At 41.1% G+C, this 27,645-nt stretch overlaps 1 protein-coding gene across 1 annotated transcript; it reads right to left on the bottom strand.

Annotated features, from left to right (window-relative positions):
* Window positions 1-2,492: 2,492 nt before the first annotated feature.
* Window positions 2,493-12,819, bottom strand: myl13 (myosin, light chain 13). The gene is made up of 5 exons (XM_089008625.1): window positions 12,655-12,819; window positions 5,380-5,407; window positions 4,588-4,737; window positions 3,288-3,461; window positions 2,493-2,724 (listed from the first exon to the last, which is right to left on the bottom strand). The coding sequence occupies exons 1-5, from the start codon at window positions 12,757-12,759 to the stop codon at window positions 2,618-2,620; spliced, it is 564 nt and encodes a 187-aa protein (XP_088864751.1). The 5' UTR covers window positions 12,760-12,819; the 3' UTR covers window positions 2,493-2,617.
* Window positions 12,820-27,645: the final 14,826 nt, after the last annotated feature.

Below are 27,645 nucleotides of genomic sequence, written 5' to 3'. Positions count from 1 at the left end.
TGAATGTCCTCACGAGTAAATTTAATGTTGAAGTCTACAGAGTTGAGGTGATCTGTGAAGGATTGAATTTCTTGTTTCTTAATTATGACAAAAGTATCGTCCACATATCTAAACCAGTGTCTAGGTTTTGTCCCTGGGAAGGATGTGAGGGCCTGTTTCTCCATCTCTTCCATGTAAGTCAGAAAGAAAGAATAGCGAACGAAATCAATAATTCTCAAGATTCAAAAAGGAGAGGAGTAGCAGTACCGTACATTGCAGGAGTTTCTGAAAAATTACAAAGAGTCCTTTGGCAACATAAAATTCCTACTTATTTCAAACCAATAAACACGTTAAGGCAAAAATTAGTGCATCCAAAAGATAGGCTACCAAATGAAAAACAAAGTAATGTAGTTTATTCCATACATTGTAAGAATGAAAATTGTAAAGAGCAGTACATTGGGGAGACTCAACAAATTCTCAAAAAAAGACTTTATCAACATCGCAGGGATAATACTAGTGGGCCTCAATCGGCAGTACATTTGCACCTAAAAGCTAGCAACCACTCATTTGACGACAATGAGGTTAAAATCTTAGCGAAAGAACATAGATGGTTTGAAAGGGGCGTAAAAGAAGCGATTCTTATAAAACAACTAAATCCTTCATTAAACCGGACTGGTGGGGTGAGGTTCAATTTGGATCGTTCATACAATAGCCTGCTTAGGCAAAACAGGTTAGGCAACTTTCGCAATGCTGACGAGGGTCGTTATGCTGATGAGGTGATACCGGGGGCAGTGGGGGTAATAGGCCAGTCGTTAGTCAGGAATGTAGGAACAATCAGTGGGGCCACAGGGAGGGGTCCCCCGCCCCCCCCAACCTGAGAGTAGGGACCTATCATAGCTGTGTCCGGCGCCACCATGTCTGGACATTAGGGATATATAAATGGGGCCGATACGACCAGTCAGACTTTAGTTCGCTGACGAAGCCTCTTGGATAGGAGGCGAAACGTCCGAAACCTTCACCTTTGTACAGATGACGGCTGAAGAAACCTTCTCATCGATGGACCACTCCTGTACGACTGAGAGCTTACACAGACGTATTTCACAGCATATATATATATATATAACGGAGTTGTGCATGAAGATTATTAAATTATGACAGGAAGTGACGCAACGGCGCACAGTGTGGCACCAAGTCCAGCCCATAGTTTCCAGAACAATCTGGATGAGATTTATGGTGAGTCGCATTTCTCTGATGGTCTGGATTAACGCGCATTTTAATGACAATATCTTATTTTGTCTCCCCTTTTGTACTGTCTAGTGTTATCTAATTAGTTCCCTGATTCCTTTTGAGTCCAGATTACTTTTTGTGTCATTATTTAATTCACGTTTTGTCGAGTGGAACTTTGAAGCACATTTGCTTTTCTGTTGCGCAGTTAAGCACCAGACGAAACCCATGCGACTTCACCCATCCCTACTGCCATACTGTGTTGCAGAAATAAAAGAAATAAAAAGACACATCCACGCGTCTGGTCTTATTAAGACGGCAGCATCGTGGAGCTCAAGACTGTGAGTTTCTTTAGCCAGTAGGTGTGGACCATATCCGGGCCTGGTGCCATCCAGTTTTTCATTCCTGAGACTCTTTCTTGTATGTCTGCCGCTGTGATGGTAACTGGGTTCTGTTCAGGGAGGTTGCTGTGCTCCTCTTTCAGAGTCACCAGCCATTGTGCACTGCTGTTATGTGCGACCTCCTTCTCCCACATGCCTTTCCAGTATCTTTCAGTTTCCAACCTTGGAGGGTCTCAGTGCTGCTTTCACAGTTTCCTTGAGACTTTCAGGTGGTACTTCACATAGCCGTTGTAATCGGTTTCTTAGTTGCCCAGTTTTCAATCTTGCCATGATCTTATCTCTCAGGTCAGTTGCTGCTTCGCTCAGCATTTAATTCATTGGGGCTGACTTCCCAATCTCATCATTCATTGGGGCTCGCCTCCCAATCTCTGGTTGAACCTCTTCCTCTGATATGGCAGCCTGGGGCCCTTCACCTCGAAATTTGTGTTGTACCTCATCAATCTCAAGTTGTGATAGCAATTACCGTTTGTGGATATTGGAACACTGAGCTACTAGTTGTTTCGTGGTCAACCGTGACTGTGGGTTTCGAAGTAACCATTCAGCCCCCATTCTCCGCATGTAACCCCTCTGACTAGGGTTGCTTGAGTAGTAGCATTCCAACAGAGCCATGTTATTGCATCTCGTCCATCTCCGCTTTGTTCCTGTAGCCCATTTTTCACCCAGGTGCTCTGGTTCCCCAGCACCTGACACTGACCTTGTTTGGCCGGGCGACGTCTGAGCCGGCATGTCATTCCGGCATATATCACATTGTAGGTCGGAGCCTCATTTTGGAAAGAAATACTCACTCAAACTGATTGGATATGGATATGTTTGAAATATTCTGTCTTTCTTCTGTATCTCCCCTTACATTATTTGCAATCCAATAAACACCAATTGTACTAGACAGACTGATGGCGACACTCCAGATTTTATTGTTGTCCCAGTGAACTGAAGGAGGAAAATCAACAAATGCCAACTGTCAACATAACACCAAATAAGGTAGCACCACAGTGGACTTTGAAATCATTTTTCTTTCAAGAAGCCATTAGATACTTGACAAAAGCTTCGTAATTGATGCATCCGTTGGCATCCTCTTGGTTCTGCATCAGCTGCTCCACCTCATCCTCACGCATCTTCTCACCTAAAAGACCACAAATCTCAACGTTTATCTTTGTGACATCAGCAAATTGGACACTAGCTGGATTGGCTATCGCAAAGCATTGAAATTAATTGAATTTTGTTGCAATTTAGCAAGTACATAAATACTCACTAAACATACATTTAGAACATTCAAAATTCTACATTTTTAAAATCAAACACACACATTTTAAACAAAAGATATATTGGGTGGGAGCAAAAGCACTGGATAGGACATAAGTATTGGAAAATGTACCAATTCCTCTTTTCATTTTAAATGAACCAAATCTCTTTTTCAGCAGTTTCTGTTGGCGTAAAACACTAAAAGAGGATTTCAAAGTATTACACATTTAATCATCTTCAGCAAAACTTCTTTCAAAATTTTCATTGCCCATTTTATGTGAGCCACCACCTAGTAGCCAACAATGGAATTACACCCAAAATAAGTGGGCGACAGAACAAAATAGTGTGATAAACTAATCTAAAAGACCCTACTACACAGTTAGACTGAATACCTGTCACCCGCGATGGAATGGAAATGACTGTACACTAAATGGTGATGTTTACCTAGTGTGGCTAGAACGTGTCTCAACTCAGCGCCCATGACGGTGCCGTTGCCCTCTTTGTCGAAAACCCGCAGTCCCTCCACAAAGTCCTCAAAGGTACCCCTGTCTTTCGCCTTGCAGATATGTTGGTGGATTGGCAGGAACTGTTCAAAGTCCAGCATCTTGGACTGCATGTCTGCGAAATGAAGACATTTTACTCATACTCCAACGCACAAGTACACTCACCCACTCTGAAAATCACAAAACAAAAACAATTTTTAAAAATCATTTAAAACTAGAATTTATTTTGTAAAATCATTTGATCATGCAGTATACTAAATTATTTTTTTTTCATATCCATGTTTCAGTGTTTCAGTATGTGACCAACGGTTGGCCCTGTAGGTCCCCGCCTGCAGCTGCACAGGTGTTGGTCGTTTGACTCAGTGGCAGTTAAAAGGACTCCGGGCACGACCATTCATGGTCGGGTAATTGTTTGTTTCACCCTGTCAGGTTTGTTTTGCCTTGTCATGTTTTACTCATGGTTTTGTTTGCTACTTTGGATCTTTCTATTCTTATGACTTTGTTGCTTGAGATTTTGTTCCTGCTGACTATATTTTATACAATTTGTCAAATACACCTTGCTACTCCCTCCTGTCTGCTTTTGGATTGGATTGGACTGGATTTACCTTTATTCGTCTCGCAGTGGTGAAATTTGCATTTCACAGCAGCAAAGAGATAAAAGGAAGAGGAAAGGACAGAAAGAAGTAGAAAGTGTTTTTTGGGGTCCACCACCACCGCCTTGCAAATTGTGATAGTTGTTCTTCATCTTTCATTTACTATGCAATTGCTGAGGCTCTTTTATTCTTTGTGTCTTTAGTCCTATTGGCTTGATGTCTCACAGTATTGAAACTTATATTACTCAGTGACATGTTTGGATTCTACCAGCGTGTCAGCACTTCCGTGTCTTTTGCATCCAGCTGTTTTGTCTGTAGTTACTTTGTATTTTCATAGATACTTTTCTCTTTTCTCCTGGGTCCTAATTCAGCTCCACATATGCCAATAAAAGCAATATGTGAGTTTTAAATGAAAATGTCAGAAGGTAAATTCAGTTTAAAATGTCAAGTCCTTTTCATTCTTGTCTTTATAAAATAGTTTAACGATAAATGATTTAAACCCATTGAGAGAATTTCGGATATCTTATCAATAGCATGCGTCCATTGAGGTAAAACCACCGGTACTCACTGGTGCATGAGGCATGCAACCCCCTCTAAAAAAATAAAATAAGAGAATGAATAGCACATCTTGACAAAGACCTTACAAACCTTCAGCTTTGGGCTTGCCAAGCACGTACATGATCTCGGCATTGGTGGGATTCTGCCCTAAGGCTCGAATGAGATCACCACACTGGCCATAGGTAATCTTCATTTCACTGTTAGGAGTTCTATCAAACAGCTGGAATGCATCTTTGAAATCTGTTAGGGCAAAAAACACTAGCAATGTTTAATTGTGTCAAATATTCCTCACCATCACAAGGTCTGGAAAAGCCACACCGGTGTGCAACTACATTACAGACACTGGCTGTTAAGTCAGGAAAAAAGTCCCCATAGCTTTTTTTCAGTGTAAGATGTGTGTGCACTCACTGGTGACAATGAGGCGCTCGAAAGTAACCATGCCACTTCTAAACCCTCATTGTTTGTTTCATCCTGTTAGGGTTATTTTGTCTTGTCATATTTTACTCATGGTGTTGTTTGCTACTTTGGACCTTTTAGTTCTGATGGCTTTGTTGTTTGAGATTTCGTTCCTGCTGGCTTTATTTCAATTGTAAAATACGCCCAGCTCCTCCCTCCTGCCTGCTTTTTGGGGGTCCATCACCACCACCACCACCTTTCAAATTCGTAACTGGATAACCGAGAATCTGCACAACTGAGCCTGAAGGCCTTCCTCTATTCACTTCATTGCCATGTTGAATTCCAACAGTGATAATAATAATAATACATTTCAGTGATGGTCAGCTGTTGTCTCAATGTTTTTCCACACATTAGTCATGAGATTAGTCAATGCACAGCCTGGCCCTCCTACAAATAGCATGCAAGATAAAGCCCTTAAAAGCATACCTTCGATTTGCTCAGCGGTGAATTCCAGCTGGAGAGACAACAAAAAAGGCCACATGTATCAGATTAAAAAGGTTGAAAGAAAAGAGACAACAAGGGTGCTTCTATCATATCGAGTTGCAGCCCCATTATCATTGTTCTGCATTGACCCTGACCTTGGCAGCGACTGTCTATTTAATTTTAGGTCATGCAGTCTGTGAACACCGCAAGGTCAGGAGTTCTCATGAGGACCACAAACTCAGGTGTGCTACTACCATATTTATGGCAAAGCAAAACATTGCAAGGCATCCACAAAATTTAAAACAAGTATTTTTGCAAGACTGTTCTTTGAGCAGTGCCTGTGTAGTGCTTGCAACTTCGCCGCCAGCCAACGTGGAAATGGTTGTTTGACTCTGTGTGTCCTGCGATTGGCTGGCACCCAGTTTTGAGTGTAGTCAACCTCCTGCTCAAAGGCATTTAGGAAGAGCTACACCAAACATCATGAAAATAGAAATAATGTAAATCATGATAAATACTGGGCGGTAGTACAGGTAGTCGAGTGGTTAGCATGCCGGCTTCACAGTGCAGAGGTCAGCGGTTCGCGTCCCGCTCCGGCTTCCCTGTGTGGAGCTTGCATATTCTCCCCGGGCCCGCGTATGGCTTTTCCGGGTCCTCCGGTTTCCTCCCAATTTCCAAAAACACGCATGGCAGGCAGACTGAACACTCCAAATTGTCCCCAGGTGTGAGTGTGAGAGTGACCGTTGTTTGTCTTTGTGTGCCCTGTGATTGGCTGGCAACCAATTCAGGGTGTCCCCGGCCTCATGCCCGAAGACTGCTGGGATTGTCTCCAGCACACACCCCCTCCTCCGTGACCCTAATGAGGAATAAGCGGAATGGAAAATGGATGGATGGATGATAAATACTGTAATTTTGTAAAACATGAAAAAATGCCAATTTGTACTGCACTAACAACCCAAGATAAAGTTTATCTCAGACAAGAGATAAACTGCGATAAATTTACCTGAAACATGTCTTCGGCAGATTCATTCATTCATTCATTCATTCATTCATTCATTCATTCGTGCATTCATGCATTCATGCATTCATTTTATCATTTTCCAGACCCCTTTATTCTCACTATGGTCACGGGGGTGCTGGACCCTATCCCAGATGTCTTCGGGCAGTAGGTGAGGGACACCCTGAACCGCTTGCCAGCCAATCGCAGAGCAGCATATTAAATGTACAAAAATGGAAATATGAAGGGTGGACACTATACCTCCAGTAAGGTGCGATTCTGTCTTTATTTCTTGCATCAAAAGCATCTCTTTAACGCAAAACGTGGTGCGGGTACATTCATACTGCAAATAAGGTCTGCTGTTGTCAAACGCCTCGTGCCTCAATCCTGTGCCAGTGTCACATGTCACCACTCCACGAAGCTTGCACCGCCTCGTCGCCATCACAAGGTGTCTCTATCGCTCTTTCCAAAATTGCTTGGTGTTGTCTCGCTCCTGTCAAGCATTGCAAGTACTGTAAATAGATGCTTTCGTATGTATTGTTTCTCCATGGTTGTCACTTATCGTCATCATTCCTACCCGAATTTTACAAGCGTTTGGCAACTAAATAAGTAGCAGCTAAATATCAAGAAAGGTTGGGCAATGGTGATGTTGCAACAAGATGTCCCAATCTCAAAATACTTCTTCTAGTTGTTATTTTTACTGCTTGATTTCATACACATGACAACGCATTTCGTCCCTGCCAACTCCAACCTTGTTTATTAAATGTCAATCTCACACAATCGATGAAAAGGTTTCTTCAGCCGTCATCTGTACAAAACTGAAGGTTTCGGACGTTTCGCCTTCCTTCCTTATCCACTACTTTTGTCATAATTAAAAAACAAGAAATTCAATCGTTCACGGATCACCTTAACTCGGTAGACATCAACATTAAATTTACTTGTGAAGACATTAAAGAGAACCAACTAGCCTTTTTGGATCCTAAAGTAATTATAAAAGAGGACAAAGCGCTAAAAACAGAAGTCTTTAGGAAGGCTACGCACACTGACCAAGACTTACTTTTCGATTCTAACCACCCTTTACAACACAAACTAGGAGTTATCAGAACCCTCCAGCATAGGGCTAAACTCATACCAACAAGCTTTGAAGATAGAGAAAAGGAGTCAAAACATATCAGGAGAGCACTCAAAAACTGTGGGTATCCCCAGTGGTCATTTAACAAATGTCAGAAAGAAAGAATAGGGAATGAAACCAAAAATTCTGAAGACACAAAAAGGAGAGGAATAGCAGTACCTTACATTGCAGGAGTTTCTGAAATATAGGGCCTAAACTACCAGTAAGACTTTAGTTTGCTGAAGAAGTTTCTTGGATAAGAAGCGAAACGTCAGACACCTTGAAAGAAGTACAGATGACGGCTGAAGAAACCTTTTCATCGATGGACCACGCCTGTACGACTGAGAGCTTACACAGACGTATTGCTGCCAACCTTGGGAGAGACATCCTTCCGCTGGTACGTAACTTAGAAAAGGCCACTATTAAATTAGCTGACTTAAAGAACCACCTTTCAATCTTAGCTGTAGACAGAGCCGGTTAATTCCTAAATGCTTGAAGCAAGCACCCCTGGAACCCAGATACTTAGCCGACAAAATGCAACAAAATTATACTAGGAAAATACTAAATTTGCGAATTAGGAGACTTAACAGAGATAAAAAAATAGTCAGAAATAGAAACTCATTATCAACGATTACAAACTGAATTTACCCACAAAATATAGCAGGAAGTGTGCGAATTTATCAAATACATGAGGCACCACAACAAAACCAAAGAGAGACAGAAGGGTAAATTTCAAAAATTACTTTTACAGAAACAATCACAGCTACTTGTAAACACGGGAAAAAATAGGTATGAACAGATTTCAAGGGAGAATTGGATCAAAAATTTGTCTGACAGAGATCTTTCAGAGACAGAAAAGGCGGTACTGACGAAAGGTTTAAATTTCTCAGAATCTAACAATAGACTACATCACAGCTATTAAAAATAACAAACTTTCCTATGCAGAGGCAGATGATCTGCGCATTAAAATATCGGCCCTTCTTAGAAGTGCCAGACCTCCACCGTCCAACATAACATTAGAAGAGAGAAAGGCGTTACATACATACTTCTTCTTCTTTTCCTTTCGGCTTTTCCCCTCAGGGGAATCACACACACACAAATCAAATGTCAAGTCAATGTCCTCCATCTATCCCGGTTTTGTGCATCCTCTCCTCTCACACCAGCTACCTTCATGTCCTCTTTGACCACATCCATAAACCTCCTCTTCGGTCTTCCTCTCGGTCTCGTGGCTGGCAGTTCAAGGCTCAGCGTCCTTCTCCCAATATAGTTACTCTCTCTCCTCTGGACATGTCCAAACCATCTCAGTCTGGCCTCTCTGACTTTCCCTCCAAAGCCTCTAATATGAGTTGTCCCTCTAATGTACTCATTCCTGATCCTATCCAACCTGGTCACTCCCAAAGAAAACCTCAACATCTTCAGCTCTGCTACCTCCAGCTCTGCTTCCTGTCTTTTCTTCAGCGGCACCGTCTCCAGTCCAAACATCATGGCTGGCCTCAACACTGTTTTATACACTTTTCCTTTCATCCTAGCTGAAACCCTTCTATCACACAACATACCTGGCATTTTTCTCCAGACGCTCCAGCCTGCCTGGACACGCTTCTTCACCTCTTTTCCACACTCTCCATTGCTCTGGACAGTTGACCCCAAGTACTTAAAATCCTCCACCTTCTTTATCTCTTCCCCCTGTAGCTTGCACTTGGATCCCTCTCATTCACACACAGATATTCCGTCTTGCTGCGACTGATCTTCATTCCTCTCCTTTCCAGGGCATATCTCCACATCTCTAGTTTCTCCGCCACCTGTTCCCTGTTCTCGCTACAGATCACAATGTCATCTGCAAACATCATGGTCCAAGGAGATTCTTGTCTAATATCGTCTGTCAGCCTGTCCATCACCATAGCAAACAAGAAGGGGCTCAGAGCTGACCCCTGGTGGAGTGCCACCTCCACCTTGAATTCCTCAGTCATACCGACAGCGCACCTCACAACTGTCTTACAGTCATGATACATGTCTTGCACCGCTCTGACATACTTTTCTGTCACTCCAGACTTCCTCATGCAATGCCACAGCTCTTCTCTGGGCACCCTGTCATACGCTTTCTCCAGATCTCCAAAGACACAATGCAATTCCTTCTGACCTTCTCTGTACTTCTCTATCAGCATTCTTAAAGCAAACACTGCATCTGTTGTACTCTTTTTTTGGCATGAAGCCATACTGCTGCTTACAAATGTTCACTTCTGCTCTTAGTCTAGCTTCAACTACTGATTCCCAGAGTTTCATTGTAAAAATGGGCACGAGTACACTTCGTCTCCATTCTTCAGGCATCTGTTCACCATCTAAGATCTTGTTGAATAACCCAGTCAGGAACACCACCGCCACCTCTCCAAGACACTTCCATACCTCGATTGGTAAATCATCAGGCCCGAGTGCCTTTGCCCCCTTCATCCTCTTCTGCGCCCTCCTCACTTCATCCTTGCTAATGCTTGCTACGTCTTGTTCCACAACAGTCACGTCTTCTACTCTTTGTTCCTTCTCATTTTCCTCATTCATCAATTCTTCAAAGTACTCTTTCCATCTTGCCATCACACGACTGGCACCTGTTAATACATTGCCATCTCTATCCTTAATCACCCGAACCTGCTGCAGGTCCTTACCATCTTTGTCTCTCTGTCTCGCCAGCCTGTAAAGATCAGTCTCACCTTCCTTGCTGTCCAGCCTAGCATACAAGTCATCATAGGCCTCTTGTTTGGCCTTTGCCACCTTTACTTTAACCGTACGCTGCATCTCCTTGTACTGCTGTCTACTCTCGTCCGTCCTCTCACTGTCCCACTTCTTCTTTGCTAACCTCTTTCTCTGTTTACACTCCTGCACCTCCCCATTCCACCAGCAAGTCTCCTTATCTACCTTTCTTCCACTCGATACACCAAGTACTTTCCGACCTGTGTCTCTGATTATGTTCGCTGTAGTTTGCCAGTCATCTGGAAGGACCTCTTGCCCACCCAGTGCTTGTCTTACCTCCTTCCTAAATATCATGCAACACTCTTCCTTTTTCAACTTCCACCATTTTGTCCTTCAGCGTTCCTCATCTGGAGTCCAAACCTGCCCATCACCTCCTCATCATCTTTGTTTCCTACGCCAACATGTCCATTGAACTCTCCACCAATTACAACCCTCTTACTTCTCAGGATGTTTTGTATGACTTCATCAAAGTCCAACCAAAATTTCTCCTTCTCCGCCGGCTCACATCCTACTTGTGGGGCATACCCACAAACAACATTAAACATCACACCTTCAATTTCTAGCTTCAGACTCATCATTCTATCTGATACTCTTTTTACTTCTAAGACATTCCGAACTATATATTTCATTTATAAGTGCATTTCAAAACTCTCAAGGTCACTTTACAGTGACAGGATCAGTTAAGGCATGTATTTTGGATATGTTTACTTCTACTAAAATGCTTTGAACCCCACACAGCAACACTTTGCTTTGAGAACTTTCCTTAAAATTCAATAATGCATGATATGAAATGATGTGATGCTTTGAAAAGTGAAAACGGATACTGTATTTTTCAATCTCAAGTAACAGTGTGGTATTGCATTGCCATTTCATCCCGATAGTGACGGCATCGCTGAGGAGGATGTTTCTGAGTGATGTGCGTTTTTAATCTTGAATCGTGGATACCACAATAAACTGTAATCTACCTACTACCATTTATAGCACTCTGTTGATTTCTTTATTTGTATTGCTATTTTACACCATTGCGCTACATCCATTCCCATTACTCTGCATCCAAACCCATTTTGTAAGGATTTTATTCTAATTGGTCCATCGCCTTGCAGAAATTGCAACTTTTCAATGAGACACATCTCTGTGATGTTCTAGAAGAGTGTTATGGCATTACGGGACTTCATCTGTCAGCATGTTCACATTCTCATATTTATTGGTGTTTAACTAAAAATATCAGCCTGCCTGATTTGGGTATTTTAGATGCTATAAAACGTTTTTCTGATGTCAGTGGGAAACAAAAAAAAAAAATGGTGCCGATTGTCCTTTAAATGTAGTGTGTACAAACCTCATAGCACAGTAAGAACACTACAACCCAATTTATTAACTGTCTTTCAAATGTGAAAAATATCCCTGATCAGTTAATAAATTTGTCTCAAGGAATATGGCGTTTACATACTATTTCGCAGATACTTGGAGGAGGAAATGGAAATAGATTAAAATAACATGCACTGTGATTTATCAAGATTGCGTCTGTTTTAAATAAGTTTTCATTGAAGGGGCAAAGTTAAAGAAATCAACATTTATTGAAAAATGGAATCACTTTCAACATTCAAAACATATTACACAACGAAATATTCAAGCTCAAAAATACCTACTTGTGTTAAATTCCGCCAAATCATAGATGGTTTGTCCTGACGTGCGTTCAACAAACTCTCCACTGACGCCCTCGCTTTCACTCGCAAACAATACACGTGTACCGTCGCCGAGCACACAGACATAGGCAACCTGCAGTTGAAATTTGCATACACGGCACGGCGGCCAATGAGAAGCCTGCTTCTTTCTTCCGGACTTTCTCAAGCGTTATAAAGTCGTTTTCCAAAATAGATGCACAGAACCTCAGCCCAGAAGAAAGATTCAAAAGAAGCTAACAACATATGTGACGCTACAAAACGTAAATTTACATTAAACCGTGACTGTAAAGTGTATGTGAGACTTATGAAAGGGGCTTGGTGGCTCGTAGGAAGCAATGCAAACGTTGCATTGTGCACCACAATGACAATCGACTACTGCAGGAAAATCTACAGCTGTGCATTTACGTAAATTAAGCAAGGTAGCATTTGTCGTAGGTACATTCTTGATTTAAAAAAAAACTTCATACTTTGTGCAAATGCTTTTTAATGTGATTAGTTGTCTCATTGTGCTTCAAGTTCAGTTGATTGCATACAAAAGCTACAATTGAAAGACATTCTAGAGATTAGTCTCTTCAATGACAGATATTGAGGAAGTGTGTGTGTGTGTTTGTGTGTGGGTGTTGTGTGTGTGTGTGTGTGTGCGTGTGCGTGTGTGTGCGTGTGTGTGTGTGTGTGTGCGTGTGTGTGTGCGTGCGTCCGTTTGCGTGTGTGTGTGTGTGTTTAGTTTAGTTTAGTTTAGTTTTTTGTTTTACCGTAATAGATGAAGGGTTGAACCCGGGGGTCTTAGGACGTTCAGGTTCTGGTGGTGGTTTGGGGGCAGCCACAGGTGCGGGCTCGTCTTTCTTCTTTGGGGCCATGGCGGGAAGCTGTCAAGACGTGATGAGGTGGCTCGTTCCAGCGACAAGTGACTCGATGGCCTCTCAGGTCTCTTTAACTGCTGGACTCTGGAGCCATCTCCACCCCTTTCATGCCTGATGATGCCGCCAACAACAGTCGAGGCTCTATAAAAGGAGATGGCTTTGAGATTCTATTTAGGACACGTTTTGAGTGGCCGTTGACACCAAATAATAAAAAATTAAAAACACCCCAAAATATTGAGTAGAAGGAAACCAACCCAACATGGTTACCCAAGGGATGTCCCATTAAAACCCAATATCAGTTAATTTCTGTGATGTAATAAATATTTTTACATTTAGAAATGGTGTCACAACAAAATACAGTAAAGTCTCGTTATATCGATATTCAAGGGAGTCCAAAAAAATATCGATATAACCGGGACTATCGATATATCCGACCCTGTTTGCATGTAATTTTCTCCGTGCGTGCATAGAAATAGTATCGATATAACCGGGACTATCGATATATCCGATATCGATATAACGAGACTTTACTGTACCTCAAAAATCCAAAATCCAGACACTTTTTGCGCCTCATCCTTTGACATAATTACAAACAGGTGGGTAGACAAAATATAGTATCAAATCAAACACAATTAAAAGAAGAATTATATCTATTCTGAAAAAATCTTAAAAACTGATATATTCAGATAGTTAAAAAAACGAAGTCTACAAAGTGCATAACAAATATACAAAATGCTGCCTGTCATGAATGTACACATGAAAGGAAAATCAAAAACTACATTTAAAAAAGAATAATGACATAATTTTTTTCAGCGTTACATTTAAAATATCTTCACTTTGTAACCCTTTTCACAAATAAGGAACCTAAGAGACACTTATAACAACATGCCACATTGAGGGGAGGATGAGTCTTAGTCAGTTTACTTCAAAGTAGTTAAACATATTTGACTAACTCAATAAATAAATACATTTAAAATGAAATATAATCAGAAATAATTTGTCCTCACCACTCAATGTTGTCTGGTAATTACCAAAATGGAAATGTTCTAGTTTTGGATTGAAGAATCGCTCAAAATGTTCGCAAAAAAATATTGCTGTAGGTGTGTGTATGTAAATATTTTCCACACTACAAGGCACACCATTGTTAGGTGCACCTTCAATGAATGACACATTTTAAAACTTTTTATTCTATGTACATTAAAAGGCGCTTTCTGATAACTCTGTTCACTCCCAAAATGAATAAACAACTGTTTTATGATAGTCTCTGAGGTAAAGTACTAGTATTTTCATGATACGGTTTTCTTTTAACAACACCAATGTATAACGTGTAAGTCCAACATTTCTATCACATTGTGGAGGGGAACGTTTCCTCCATTCAGTCAACACGTAAAAAACATTGTGATGCTGCTACGGTAAATCAAACCTGCGTACAATCACAAAATACTCTTAATGGTGCAACACAATAACAATAACAATAACAATAATACTATAACTCAAATAATAACTCTAAAGCAATAGCATAACAACTCAATGTTGTTCACACATTAATGTTCATATCCACAATAAGACCAACCTTGTTCAACTGTAAACACACACACACACAAAGAAACACATACAAGCTAAATGTATTTGTTCATGCCATACATAAATCCGCTTTTGAAAAAACTGAAGGCTTCGATCCGGATGGAAATGATTACTTCTGGGGCTTGGCAGAGGCAGCTCGTGTCTTGAGTAGCTGGTTCCACATTATTTTCAAATAGTTACTGGGAGAATGTGGACGTCACGCTGGAACTGACTGCGAGCGTCCTGCACTACCCAAGAGGTGCTTGTCATGGACAAACCGACAGTTGGCCACATGAGCGACCACATCCTTTCAAGCTTTCAGAGTATCCAAGACACTGCTATTCTGGAGCAGGCACCGTTGTGCGACTGGCACGTCGCGCGGAAAGCCTCCTCTGGGCACCAACAAAGGCGATTGTTTGGGCGACCTTGGAAGCAGCTGTGTCCCCTTAGTGTTGTTATGCAATTCCCAGGGCACTTTTTGAAATGTGCCACTCAAAGTCTTATGTGTCGCGACATTCAAACACAATTTGTTGGTTGGTATGGGAGCACATGAAGAGATTAAACACTGACACTGTTTTGGTATCATTAGTTTGAAAAGCGCATCTGGAAAAGTATTAAATGCAATCACCTGCTGCTTGTACTTTTCAACCTGCAGCCAACGAGAGACAGTCTGTGTGCAGTCGAGTGACGCCTCCTCAACCTCTGCTCAGGGAAACTACTTGGAAGCCCTCAACCTTTCTTTTCATGGTTGGTACCGTAATTTCTGAGGACAAAAAAAAAAAAAGAATAAAATAAAATCAATGTCCAATTGTGGGCATAAAACAACTTCATTTTCCCTTAAGTTTATAGAATGGGAATATGTTCCAGACCTACCTACATCATTTAAAATGGGCTTTGTAGAAATAGACGGGAAAAACAACGACCTTTCATACTCTGCAATGGTGGTTCTAAATTATTTTCTGTCATTCCCCCCGAGGAAGAAGAAAACATCTTGCGCTCCACTACGCTATTATGAATATAATAATAATAATAATAATAATAATAATAATAATAATAATAATAATAATAATAATAATAATAATACAGTACATTTTATTTTTAAGCGTCTTTCAAAGCTCTCAAGGACACTTTACAGCACGGGTGGGCAAACTTTTTGACTCGCTAGCCGCATTGGGTTCTAAGATTTGACAGAGGGGCCGGGCCAGGAGCATTTGGAGGGAGTGTTTGGGCCGGAAATACTAAACCGAAAGCACTAAAGGACTACCGACGCCTCCGGACAAGTTATGTCCATAATATGTAAAATCACTTCAAATGACTTCCACTGAGCGTATTTTACAAAGATTCCACAGCATATAGCTATAGTTTACGGTTTAAGACTTGCGCTGAATATTCATGAAGTCTTGTTTTCGAGTTGATGATGATCCCCATTAGATGTCACGTTTGGACCGCCCCTGACCGAGAAAGCGACACACAATGCATTTTGCGGTACTTTGTTTAGTCTGAAAACTTCGTGTTGATCCGTGTTGATGGCGAAATTAGAAGGAAAACACATAATGCGATGGTGAATCGTTGTTTGTTGCACCAAGACAACTATTTGATATTCGCTGACACAAATTCCCAGCTGACAAATCAGCCCATTTCCAATGGAGCTTGGGCGCCATCTTCTGCATTTTCTGGGTGCTACATTGCTGTCATTGACGGCTCGAATTGATATGGGAGGACTCCTTTCATCAATTGCAAGCATTTATGCTTTCGTCTTCAGAACTATTTGAATCATATTCATAACTGGATGAGTAAAGAGAAAGCATCTTCTCCAAATCTGAAGCCATTGTTTTGATTCTCGAGCAAGGCAAGACGTCTTGGCGTGATGTCACGAACAAGGGGGTGGGACCTTCTGAAACTGGCCATTTCCAGATTCATTTTGAAGTCATTTTTATTGGTGTTTTTCATTTAACTAAAAATATCAGCCTGCCTGTTTTGGGTATTTTAGATGCTATAAAACGTTTTTTCTGATGTCAGTGGGAAGCAAAAAAAATTGTGCCGGTTGTCCTTTAAATGTAGTGTGTACAAACCTCATAGCATAGTAAGTACACTACAACTCAATTTATTAACTGTCTTTCAAATGTGAAAAATATCCCTGATCAGTTAATAAATCTGTCTTAAGGAATATGCAAGATATGGCGTTTACATACTATTTCGCAGCTACTTAGAGGAGGAAATCGAAATAGATTAAAATAATATATTCACTGTGATTTATCAAGATTGCGTCTGTTTTTAATAAGTTTCCATCGAAGGGGCAAAGTTAAAGAAATCAACATTTATTGAAAAATGGAATCACTTTCAACATTCAAAACATATTACACAACGAAATATTCAAGCTCAATAATACCTACTTATGTTAAATTCCTTAAAATCATGGATGGTTTGTCCTGACCGCACACTCTACAAACTCTCCACAGACGCCCTCGCCTTCACGCGCAAACAATACACGTGTACCGTCGTCGAGCACACAGACATAGGCTACCTGCAGTTGAAATTTGCATACTCGGCACGGCAGCCAATCAGAAGCCTGCTTCTTTCTTCCGGACTTTTGCAAGCGTTCTAAGGTCGTGCATTTGCATATCATTTTCGAAAATAGATGCACAGAACCTCAGCCCAGAAGAAAGATTCAAAAGAAGCTAACAACATATGTGACGCTACAAAACGTAAATTTACATTAAACCGTGACTGTAAAGTGTACGTGAGACTTATGAAAGGGGCTTAATGGCTCGTAGGAATCAATGCAAACGTTGCATTGTGCACCATGATGACAAATGACTACTGCAGCAAAATCTACACTGTAGATTTGTCGTACATTATACTCTTTCATAACTGCCACAGTTTCAGTGCAGATCAAACAGACACACTTCCCCTTGAATTCTTTGAAGAAATATTCACTCTCCCACCCTGTCTGCACTCACTTTCTACCTTTCGCTTCTTTGGTTCTGCCATGTTTAGTAACAGGTACATTTCTTCTGGGATTGGCCTTTTTGGTGGAGCAACTCCTTGGTCAACAGTCGCTCCCCCTGGTGTCAAAATTTGAAGTGCGGGCCATATTCCATTCTGTTTATAAAATTTATTGCGGGCCAATTAAAAATGGACTGCGGGCCGCAGTCGGCCTGCGGGCCGTAGTTTGGACACCCCTGATTTACAGTCACAGACAAGGATTGATACAACAATAAATAAAATACCATGATAAATAGAATACAATAAATAAAATACAATTATAAATAGAAACAAGAGATAGCTACACAGAAAATGCAATTTTAAATAGGTGAGTTTTGAGATGGCATTTGAAGGTTGGAAGAGAATCAATGTTAAGAATGTTGAAAGGAAGTTAGTTCCAGAGATTGGGGGCAGAGCAGCTGAAAGCTCTGTCTCCCATCATGCTGAGATGGGGGGGCATGTAGAGGTGGAGGGAGGAAGAGGATCTGAGGGAACGAGAGGGAATAGAAATTTGAAGGTCAGAAAGCTATGGGTGGGGGACAAGGTTATGGATATCTGTAAATGTATAAAGAAGAATTTTAAAGTTGATTCTATATTTGACCGGGAGCCAGTAGAGCTCTTGGAGAACAGGGGTGATGTGGTGAAAGGATGAGGTGATGATCCGGGCTGAAGAATTCTGGACCAGTTGACGTTTGTGGAGAGGTTTCTGAGGGATACCAAGGAGAAGTGAATTGCAATAGTCAATCCGTGAGGTGACAAAGACGATGAACAAGTATAGCAGTGGTGTGAGTGATGAGAGATCGGCGAAGACGGTTGATATTGCGTAGGTGGAAGTATGCAGATCGGGTTAAGTTCTTTATGGAAGTGGAAAGATAGTGTGCTGTCAAGAATGACACCTCGGCTTTTCACCTGATGGGAGGGAGAAAGTTTTTTCGCTGTTAAGTTTGAGGAAGTTATGGGTAAACCAGCATTTAATTTCAGAGAGGCAGAGTGAAAGGGAAGCAGGTGGAAGAGAGGCGTCGGGTTTGCTGTAGAGATAGAGCTGGGTGTCATCCACAAAGCAATGAAATTGTATGCCACATTTACGGAGAATATTGCCAAGGGGAAGTAGGTAGATGATAAAGAGGAGCGGTCCCAGGACAGGGCCTTGGTGCACACCAGAAGATACAGGAGAGGACTGTGAAGTGAAGGAGTTAATTTGGATGAACTGAGAGCGGCAAGAGAGATAAGAGTGGAACCAGCATAGGGGCGTGACGGTGATCCCTATGGAGGAAAGTCTGTCAAGGAGGATGGGATGAGAAATGGTGTCAAAAGCTGCAGTGAGGTCAAGAAGGACGAGGATGGAGAGCAAACTGGCGTCAGCTGCCAAAAGAATGTCATTCGTGACTTTTAAGATAGCTGATTCTGTACTGTGGAGTAGGCGGAAACCAGATTAGAATGGTTCGTAGACATTATTCTGGGAGAGGTGAGAGTGTAGCTGGGACTAAATAACTTTTTTTAAGGATTTTGTAAATCAAAGGAAGGTGAGAAATGGGGCAAATGTTTTTGAAGTCCTTGGTATCAGATCCAGGCTTTTTAAGAATTGGTGTGACAGCCGCCGTTTTGAGGGGGACTGGGGTGATTATTAGGGGATCTAATTCACAGGAAGAATTCTTGGATTTAGTTATGAGGTTCGAGATTGTAGAGGGATGAGGGAGATCAAAAGAAGATAAGAGATGAGAGGGGGTAGGAAGGTTGGGGGAGGGTAGGGGTACAGACGAGCCAAGATGCTGGTGGATTTTGTAGACTTTTTCAGAAAAGAATTAAAGGAGGGAATTGCATGTGTCAGAGGAATACAAGTGAGGGGGGAAAGATACAGTGGGTTGAATGATTTTGTTATAAAGAGAAAAGAGAGCCTGAGTATTTCCAGTGTTTGAGTCAATGAGTCCAGAGTAGTATTGTGATTTAGCATGAGAGAAACTGTTCTTGTCGAGAGAAAGTTGAGCAGTGTACATATCCTGTGAACAGTGAGTCTGGTTCTTCGATAAAGTCTTTCAAGCTGACGCGTTTTCGATTTCATGGAACGGAGTAAATAAAACAGAACAGGATTTGACAGGAGCGAGCGTGTTGACAATGTCGTTGAGGTCCGATTGTAGCAGGAAACCAGTTCGTCAGGAGAGGAGCTTGGGTCCAGAGATAATGAGGCAAACATTGAAGCAAGGGAGCCCGGGTTAATGCATTTGATGTTACGAAAGTTGATAATTGGATGAGTGCAGTGTCTGCTGTGATGCAGACTTTGTATCAGTGTGTCGTGGTAAAGAACGTCCTGAGCCAAAAAGCGAAGCTCTCAATGTTCAAACTTCAATCAAATTTCAAACCCTAATCTATGAAAGAATTCAAGTGGCTGAAATTAATTTGGAGATATTATGAATTTTGTGAAACATCATGGGAGAAGATAAGCTGCAAAAGTGGGACGAACGAGGTCGGGGTAATCATTGTGGACACTGCGAGACTAATAAAGGCAAATCCAATCCAAATCCAATCCAATCCAATCATTTGATGTCATACGGGAGAAGATTAGGGCCAACAAAGCAAAAAAATAAAGTTGGCAAAATACTCACTTTTACCTCAGAATTAATCTCAGCATTCAAGTGAGAATTCTGAAAATAAAGAGTCGGAATTGTGAGATTAAAGTCACAATTCTCACTTTAAAATAGTAATTTTATAAAGTGAAAGAATAAAGAGAACAAAATGTGAATTCTGAGATTAAACTCAGAATTCTGAGAATAACGTTTAAATAAAGTTTATTGGGCCTAATCCTCTTCGGTACATGTCAAACAATGTTTTCATATTGTGGAATTTTTTTTCCCCACTGAACAATTTGCTTGAATTCACCTTTTCAGAGACAGCAACGACTACAGTGGACAGCTCATGTTTCCAGGTTTCAGGGTGCGTGAAAAGTGAAGATAGATCAGACCAAAAAAATAAAAAGCAAATGTATAATAAGCTAAAGAGTACAATCTTAAGAAGATGTGCCAATAATTATGGAGGGTAGTGCGTTTTATCATGCACATGCATTGTCTGTGTATGTGTCTGCTACTTAAAAGTGACGTTAATCATTCAGGCAGCAGTTGTGACAAATTGGTTATTTTCAACATGAGCATGCACTCCTCTTTATCCTTTGAATTATTCAATGGTAAATTATCTTGATTGCGTCTGACTATTTCCCATTTGCAATTTCAATCCCTTATTATTTTTTGATCTATATTAGAAAATCCATATTGTGAATTATTTATGAATTATAGTAAATCATAATTACACCATTAGATCCCAAACGCCAGGTCTTCTTGGAATCATTACCTTTATTATTCTTGTCACCTTAACGGGAGCCCTTAAACAAAATGAAGTGCAGTGGTGGCCCGTCAGAGCCAGCAAGGCCTTCTCTGCTGGCCTAACATAATCAGACATCATTATTATAATTATGATAAAAGTCAAATTCATTAAAAAAAGTATTTTTTCTAAATATATATATATAATTATTGTACATACTTTTTTCTTGATGTTATATTACAGTAAAGTCTCGTTATATCGATATCGGATATATCGATAGTCCCGGTTATATCGATACTATTTCTATGCACGCACGGAGAAAATTACATGCAAACAGGGTCGGATATATCGACAGTCCCGGTTATATCGATATTTTTTCGGACTCCCTTGAATATCGATATAACGAGACTTTACTGTATATCCATTTGGTTATGCTCCCTTCAGTGTTGTAGTTTAAGGTCAGAGTTTTTAATCCAATCAGAATTCAGCTAGCTTGTGTCGCCAGGCTGTGTGAAATCTGACCGACACCTTGAGAATCAACAGTGAGGGCATCTGTGAGCTGTACATGAACGGGCACATGTAGTTGATATATAGTTGCGATAGCCAATCAGATCACGAGTTGGCATAGTAAGGCCAGCTAGAGAGCCTCGCGTTGAACACGACATACGCGTCCTGTGATTGGATACTCACTTTACCTCAGCCCTCAGGGGAGGCAGCGCTATGCAAATCAACCAAGCTACAACAGATCAGACCCGGAAACCTTAGCAGAAAAACCAAGTATATCTACTCGCTTTTTTAACCCACAATGGCTGAAGGAGAGGACAACTCGCTGTCGCATATGGGCCTATTCTCAAGAACAAATGAAAAAGATTTGTTTACTTTTATTTTCAACAAATTGTTCGTTTTGTGAACGTCTTGTTGTTTTTCTTATATTAAACTGACATTTTGTAATTTAGCGTAAAATCTTGTTAAAGATTGCATATTCTTGGTGGACTTAATAAAACTTTGTGGACAAATGATTTTAAATTTCGTTTTATTTTTAAGTGTTTGCAGTATCACGTAACACGTGACAAGTTCTAATTGCTGATGCAGATTTATTGATGTGTAATTGCTCCGGAAAATAGCCTGTGTTGTAGACGATTAAGGTGATGCCACGCCCAGTACTGCGTGCGTGTGCTTTTGTAAATGAATTGTGTCATAAATTATGGTATTACGAGGGATATTTGTTCAAGTCGGACTAAATAGGACTTCACTGAAGGCCTAGGTGTGAAATACACGGACCGCATTTCACACCAACTGATGAAGTGGATATAATAAGTTACATGAGAAAGTTTCAAGGAGCCATGGAAGTTGTGATAGTTTTGACAAGGTTACATTTTTTAATTTTTGGCAGATTTTAAATTATCTAATTTCGGTGAAAATATAATTTGTCATAAAACTCATCCTCAGCAGCAGCAGGTGCTCAGAAAAGCCACTGTAACAAGATAATTAAGTAATCTAGAGGTGTCCAAACTTTTTGCAAAGGTAGCCAGATTTGGTGCATCAGCCACAACACCAGTTAATTTAAATAGATTTCAGAGAGCCATCCTGTGTTTCACATTTGATTTGTATTTTAATTTCAACTAACATAAACATGTGTTTTGGCACATTTGAAACACGCATATTAAATGTGAATTGACATTGAAGATTGAAAATTTTAACAACCCTTTTTTGGAACAGTTGAACAGGTAATTGTTCTTTTGGTTCCTGTCGCTATTTTAGAATGTTAAAAAATGTAGAAAATCGTCATTTTAGAAAATATGGTAGTCTCATTCAGTCAATGACTCATATGCTGCACTATTTTGCTGTTTCTAATTGAGCCTCTAGATGAGAGCATTTAGATCAGGCTGGTAACATCATACAACATACTGCCCAAAGTATTTATTCTAGACTTTTGATTGATTTTATGACAGAGGCTGCAGGCTGGTTGAAAATTGACCACGGGCTGCATTTGGCCCCCGGGCCGGACTTTGGCCATGTCTGGTGTTATTAGTTGCACAATTTCCGCGCGTCTTCATCAGAATCATCACCTGTGCCACACTGCTTCTCTGTGGCAATTCCTTTTGTCAATGTTCAATAAATCCAATAAATAAATTCCAATAAACCCCTCTTCAACATGTCTTACGTCAGACTCATTATTGACTTCTCAACGCATGCCTAAACGACTCTCTTGCATTTCAGTATCAAAATGACTTGTGAAATGAAATAATGTGTGAATAATTTTACTCATAAATCGCTCATAAATCACACATGAAACTATTTTAAAAAATGTAATTTACATGTCGGAAAATATGGTAATATTCATGAGAATATAATGAATAATCATTATCAGGTACAGACCAGAAGTAATTACTTTGCAGTGTCAGTCGAGAGTTGCCTGTTGTAATGATATAAGCAAATCATATTTGCATGTTCTACTAGTGATGCCTGGCTTTAGATCAAAGGAGCATGCGCGCTGCTGCAAGTCAGTCTGATGAGAGCCTACAAGAGCTACACATGTCAATTGCCTTCTCCCTCCAACCAACACAGCTGTCCTAATAACGAACCTCGGCTCTATCCAGAAGTTGTATCATTTACGGAACCCGCTTACACAAAGCAACACATGGTGTCAGAATTGGTCTGGAAGACAAGAGGACGATAAAAGGAATTGGAACAGAAGATTCCACGGAGGAAAGACATTGAGCACAACTCCCGGCAGAAAACGGCAAAAATGGAAGCACTGTGTAGAGCCGCTGAGACTGTGAAGTCACAGGCTAAAGAAGTTTGCAGACTGCAAGCTACAACAGCAGAAGCAGTGATAACATGCATGAAGGCCATATTTGCTAGAAACGGGATTGCAAACCAAGTGTTTCTGATAACGGTCCACAATTCGCCAATGAGAAGTTCAGAAAATTTGCCAAGGAGTGGGACTTTAAACAAATAACCTCAAGTCCACATTTTCCACAATCCAATGGAATGGAAAATTCCGTCAAGACTCTGAAACGGCTGATGTACAAAGCAACAGACAGTGGAACGGATTTCTACAAGAGCTTGCTGGTGTATCGCACAACGCCGCTCGAGTGTGGTATGTCCCCGGCCCAGCTACTCATGGGACGTGTGCTGAGATCCAACTTACCCATCCCGGAAAACCTGCTAAAGACAAAGGAAGGGGAGAAAGTGAGGAAGATCAAAGAACAACAGAAACAAAAACAGAAGTTCTACCATGACAGAGGACACGGAACCTACCTGAACTACACACCGTTGACCAAGTATGGTACAAAGACAAAACAGACACATGGTCACAGAAAGGAACTGTTCTGCGTCAGGTGCTGTTTTAAGAAGAAACCGCCGAGATCTTCTCAAAGAACCAACCATAGCAAGTCAACGAACAGAGACTGTAACACAGACTGTTATAACCCCTCTAATTCCCGGACATGCTATCCGAAAATCCTCAAGGAAAGTGAAACCACCTGAGAGACTAATTGGAACCATTTAACATGTTTTTCTAAGTGATCATGTGGTGAAACAAATATAGAATGTTTCATGTGAATGTTTCATTTATTATTGCAAAATTTGGAAAGACTTTATTCAAGTTTAAATTTGCTAATTACTGACATAATTAAATTCACTACATTTGTTAAAAGTAAAGAATTCAATTAAGAAAGGGAGATGTAATGATATGAACAAATTGTATTTGCATGTTCTACTAGTGATGCCTGGCTTTAGATGAAAGGAGCATGCTCGCTCCTGCGAGTCAGTCTGATGAGAGCCTACAAGAGCTACACATGTCAATTGCCTTCTCCCTCCAACCAACACAGCTGTCATAATAAAGAACCTCAGCTCTATCCACGAGTTGTATCATTTACCGAACCCGCTTACACAAAGCAACACACCTGTGACCACAGTGCTCAATTAAACTTCTCACCAACAGATGTCAGAGAATGCTGGGTTTTCCAGGGGCGAAAGGCCCACTTCTGTTCTCTTTCCAGTCGTCTGTTCTTTTTACACAAGATGAAATCATTTGTCTCAAAAAAATGCTCCAGAACAAATCTATAAATTGATTTTGGTGCTCCACTACCTGAGAAGTGACCCCCTTTTCTCTGTCTGCGAGCCATTGGTGTTGTGTCGTGATTGAGTTTGGAGGTTTTATCAATAATAATGACTGAATGTTGTCCCGTATGATACATTTGTGCTTTGTGACTGTTTTGTTAAATGATTTCGAAATGTGTACAAAGGTAAATAGGCCGACATTCATTTATAAGAGGGGCATTCATTAATAAGGTGAATCTTTCATTGTTAGGATTTAGAATACAGACAGAAGCTTACTTTTCTTTTCAATGTCGTCTTCCAAAACTCTCATACATGTTTCTCATCTGTGCACAAGCATCCATACTCCTTTCATTTGAAATCCTTTGGACTGATGTCTCAGCCAACACCTTTGACATGTGCTTTGTTAACAAACTGCTTTTCTCTCTCTCTCCCTCTCTCTTTCTTTCTTTCTCTGTCTCTCTCTCTCTCTCTCCCTCTCTCTTTCTTTCTTTCTCTGTCTCTCTCTCTCTCTCTCTCTCTCTCTCTCTCTCTCTCTCTCTCTCTCTCTCTCTCTCTCTCTCTCTCTTCCTTCTCTCTCAATATCTCACACATACACACACACACGCACACACGCACACACACACACACACACACACAAATGGAAAGTTTTGGGTGTACATTTTGAATATATTTCACTCATTCACTTGCCAGACAATGTGCAAAAATGTGTCCAATCCAGTGCCAGGGGTTTTGTCACTCAAATTGCGGCACCACAGAATATTTAGTTTTAGGACTGCATAAACATTCAAAACAGTGTAAGATCCCTAGCTCACACTTTCTGCTTTCATCAGAAAAAAAAAAGGTTTGTCAAATTTATTTGGCTCTAGAGTTATCAGTATATGGAAATGGGGGTGGCACCAAAAGCAAATGCTGCTCCATAGTGGGAGAGAAAAACATTGCCAGAAGTCTGACCACAGCTTGATTACCACCCGCCCTCCACAAGTAAAAACAAAGCCCGAACAAATTCAGAAATGGCGCTCCATATCATGCTTTTCAATTCCCGAATACATTTGGGAATGGCAGTTAATGAGTTAATGTTGGGCGGACACATACATTGGACCCTCATATCGGGACAAAGAGACTCTTACCACGTCAAAGACGGAAAGCTATTCCTACCTGGCCAAGCATTAGTATTAATGTGTCAGATTTAGCCACTTTGGTAATTTATTAGTAGTATTTTAATTCCTCAATACTCAGTGATTCCCATTCCCATATGCATTGCACATGCAATGTGCACACCACTATAATCTGCAGTCTATTTTTCAAAATTGACATGAACATGAAAGTCAGGGGCCAAGTACACCCTTGAGTAAATCACGACGGATAATTTATTTTTATACGCTTTTGATACACCACGATTATATTCTTCATTCTGAGCCACCCGTTAAGATGCTACGGGGGTCGAGGGTGGGTGTGTGGGTGGACAATCTTTTCTGTGGAAAATCAACAAGAGAATGGAAGGTCTCGTGACACTGCCCTGGGTTTGGGCTTATGACAGCTATCATACTGTTCCCCTGTATCCTCACCACAGGAATAACCTTTCCATAATGGGAATGTGCAGGCTGGGGTGTGATTGTCAAAGACGTTTCTGCCACAAGGAGGCATTGATGAGAGTAGTAGCCAGAAAATGGTAGATGATAGACAGATTGCTCATCAGACACACCAATTGCTTTGCATCTCTCATTGCTGAATGACGTTCAAATAGCAGCTGACAATGAATGACTGATTTGCCCTTTGTCACTATTTTATTTCTGCTTGGAATAAAAACTAGTTGGCCATGCTTCCCTACCATGAAATTAAGATGTTGCATCCATCCATTTCCAATATCATATTCCCATGAAGGGTATAGGGGGTTTGGGGGGCACCCATGAACTCAAAAGCAACTCAATCCATGTAAAACTGTCACATTCTGATTGGCAGCAGGTGGCGGGTTTGCGCCTCCCCGCTTGTACACACCTGCCGCCAATCACCTCGTTATGTCACCATGTATTTCATAGGATTCATTCGGCCGTTAGTTCGCCGGTGAATTGACGTGCCTCGCCACTGCCAGTGCCCAGGTTAGATTTTTTTCTACTGTGGTTACTGTGTGAAACCCGGTCCGAGCACCCCCCCCCCCTCCCGCACACACACACACGCACACACACACACACACACACACACACACACACACACACACACACACACACACACACACACACACACACACACACCCGCTAGTATCCTACTAGTCGGTATTTATGCTCATTACATACAGGCTTTATTTTCCGTTCGTGAAGTACGAGGGTCGGTTTTCCCCTTGCCCCCTACTCACACTTTGGTTATCTTTATTTTTTATTTCTCCTGGACCACATTTGGGATCAGCGCCTGTAGTTTGTTTTATGTTCGATCCGTGTGGACTTGCATGTCCTAATTAAACTATCTTTAACGCAGTGGTTCTTAATCTTGATGGAGGCACCAAACCCCACCAGTTTCATATGCTCATTCACAGAACCCTTTGTCCAATGACTGTGCCTACTAACTGCAGACTAAACTGAGGGGTGAACCTGTGTAGCGGAGGATCGAACCTCTAGGGTTCGATCAAACTCAGGTTAATAACCCAGGTTAAGAACCACGGATCTACTTTCTGTATCGACTGCTTGGGGATCCAGCTACTTGTTTCGTTCCGACGAGACGATACTCTCTCTGCCTCATTCGGAACGTCACAAAATGGCTGTAAAATGTTGTAACATAGTGGTTTTTCACATTTGCGAGTAAAGGCTAGTGAAAATATGATTTTCGGCCGAGGCTGGCACACTGCGGATAAAATTTGTGGCATTATTCATTATTTCTCAGCATGGTAATTTACCACCCGTATGCTGCCGGCACGTTTTATAACTCAATCTGCAAGAAGGCAGCTCCATTAAAGGTTCAAATGTCTTC

The sequence above is a fragment of the Hippocampus bargibanti genome, linkage group LG11, assembly GCF_051943395.1.
Source record: "Hippocampus bargibanti isolate YZ-2025 linkage group LG11, ASM5194339v1, whole genome shotgun sequence".
NCBI classification, from domain to species: Eukaryota; Metazoa; Chordata; class Actinopteri; order Syngnathiformes; family Syngnathidae; genus Hippocampus; species Hippocampus bargibanti.
The sequence above is the reverse complement of the archived record's forward strand: the minus strand, read 5'-3'. Positions and strand labels throughout refer to the sequence as shown.

Bases quoted from the DNA above. Each gene is read 5' to 3' on its own strand.
- myl13 (XM_089008625.1), bottom strand. From the start codon at position 12,759: ATGGCCCCAAAGAAGAAAGACGAGCCCGCACCTGTGGCTGCCCCCAAA. The intron at 3,462-4,587 runs GTTTGTAAGGTC...TTCATTTCGCAG, and splicing joins TGGCAAGCCCAAAGCTGAAG to ACATGCAGTCCAAGATGCTG. The intron at 2,725-3,287 runs GTAAACATCACC...GTGGTCTTTTAG, and splicing joins ACACGTTCTAGCCACACTAG to GTGAGAAGATGCGTGAGGAT.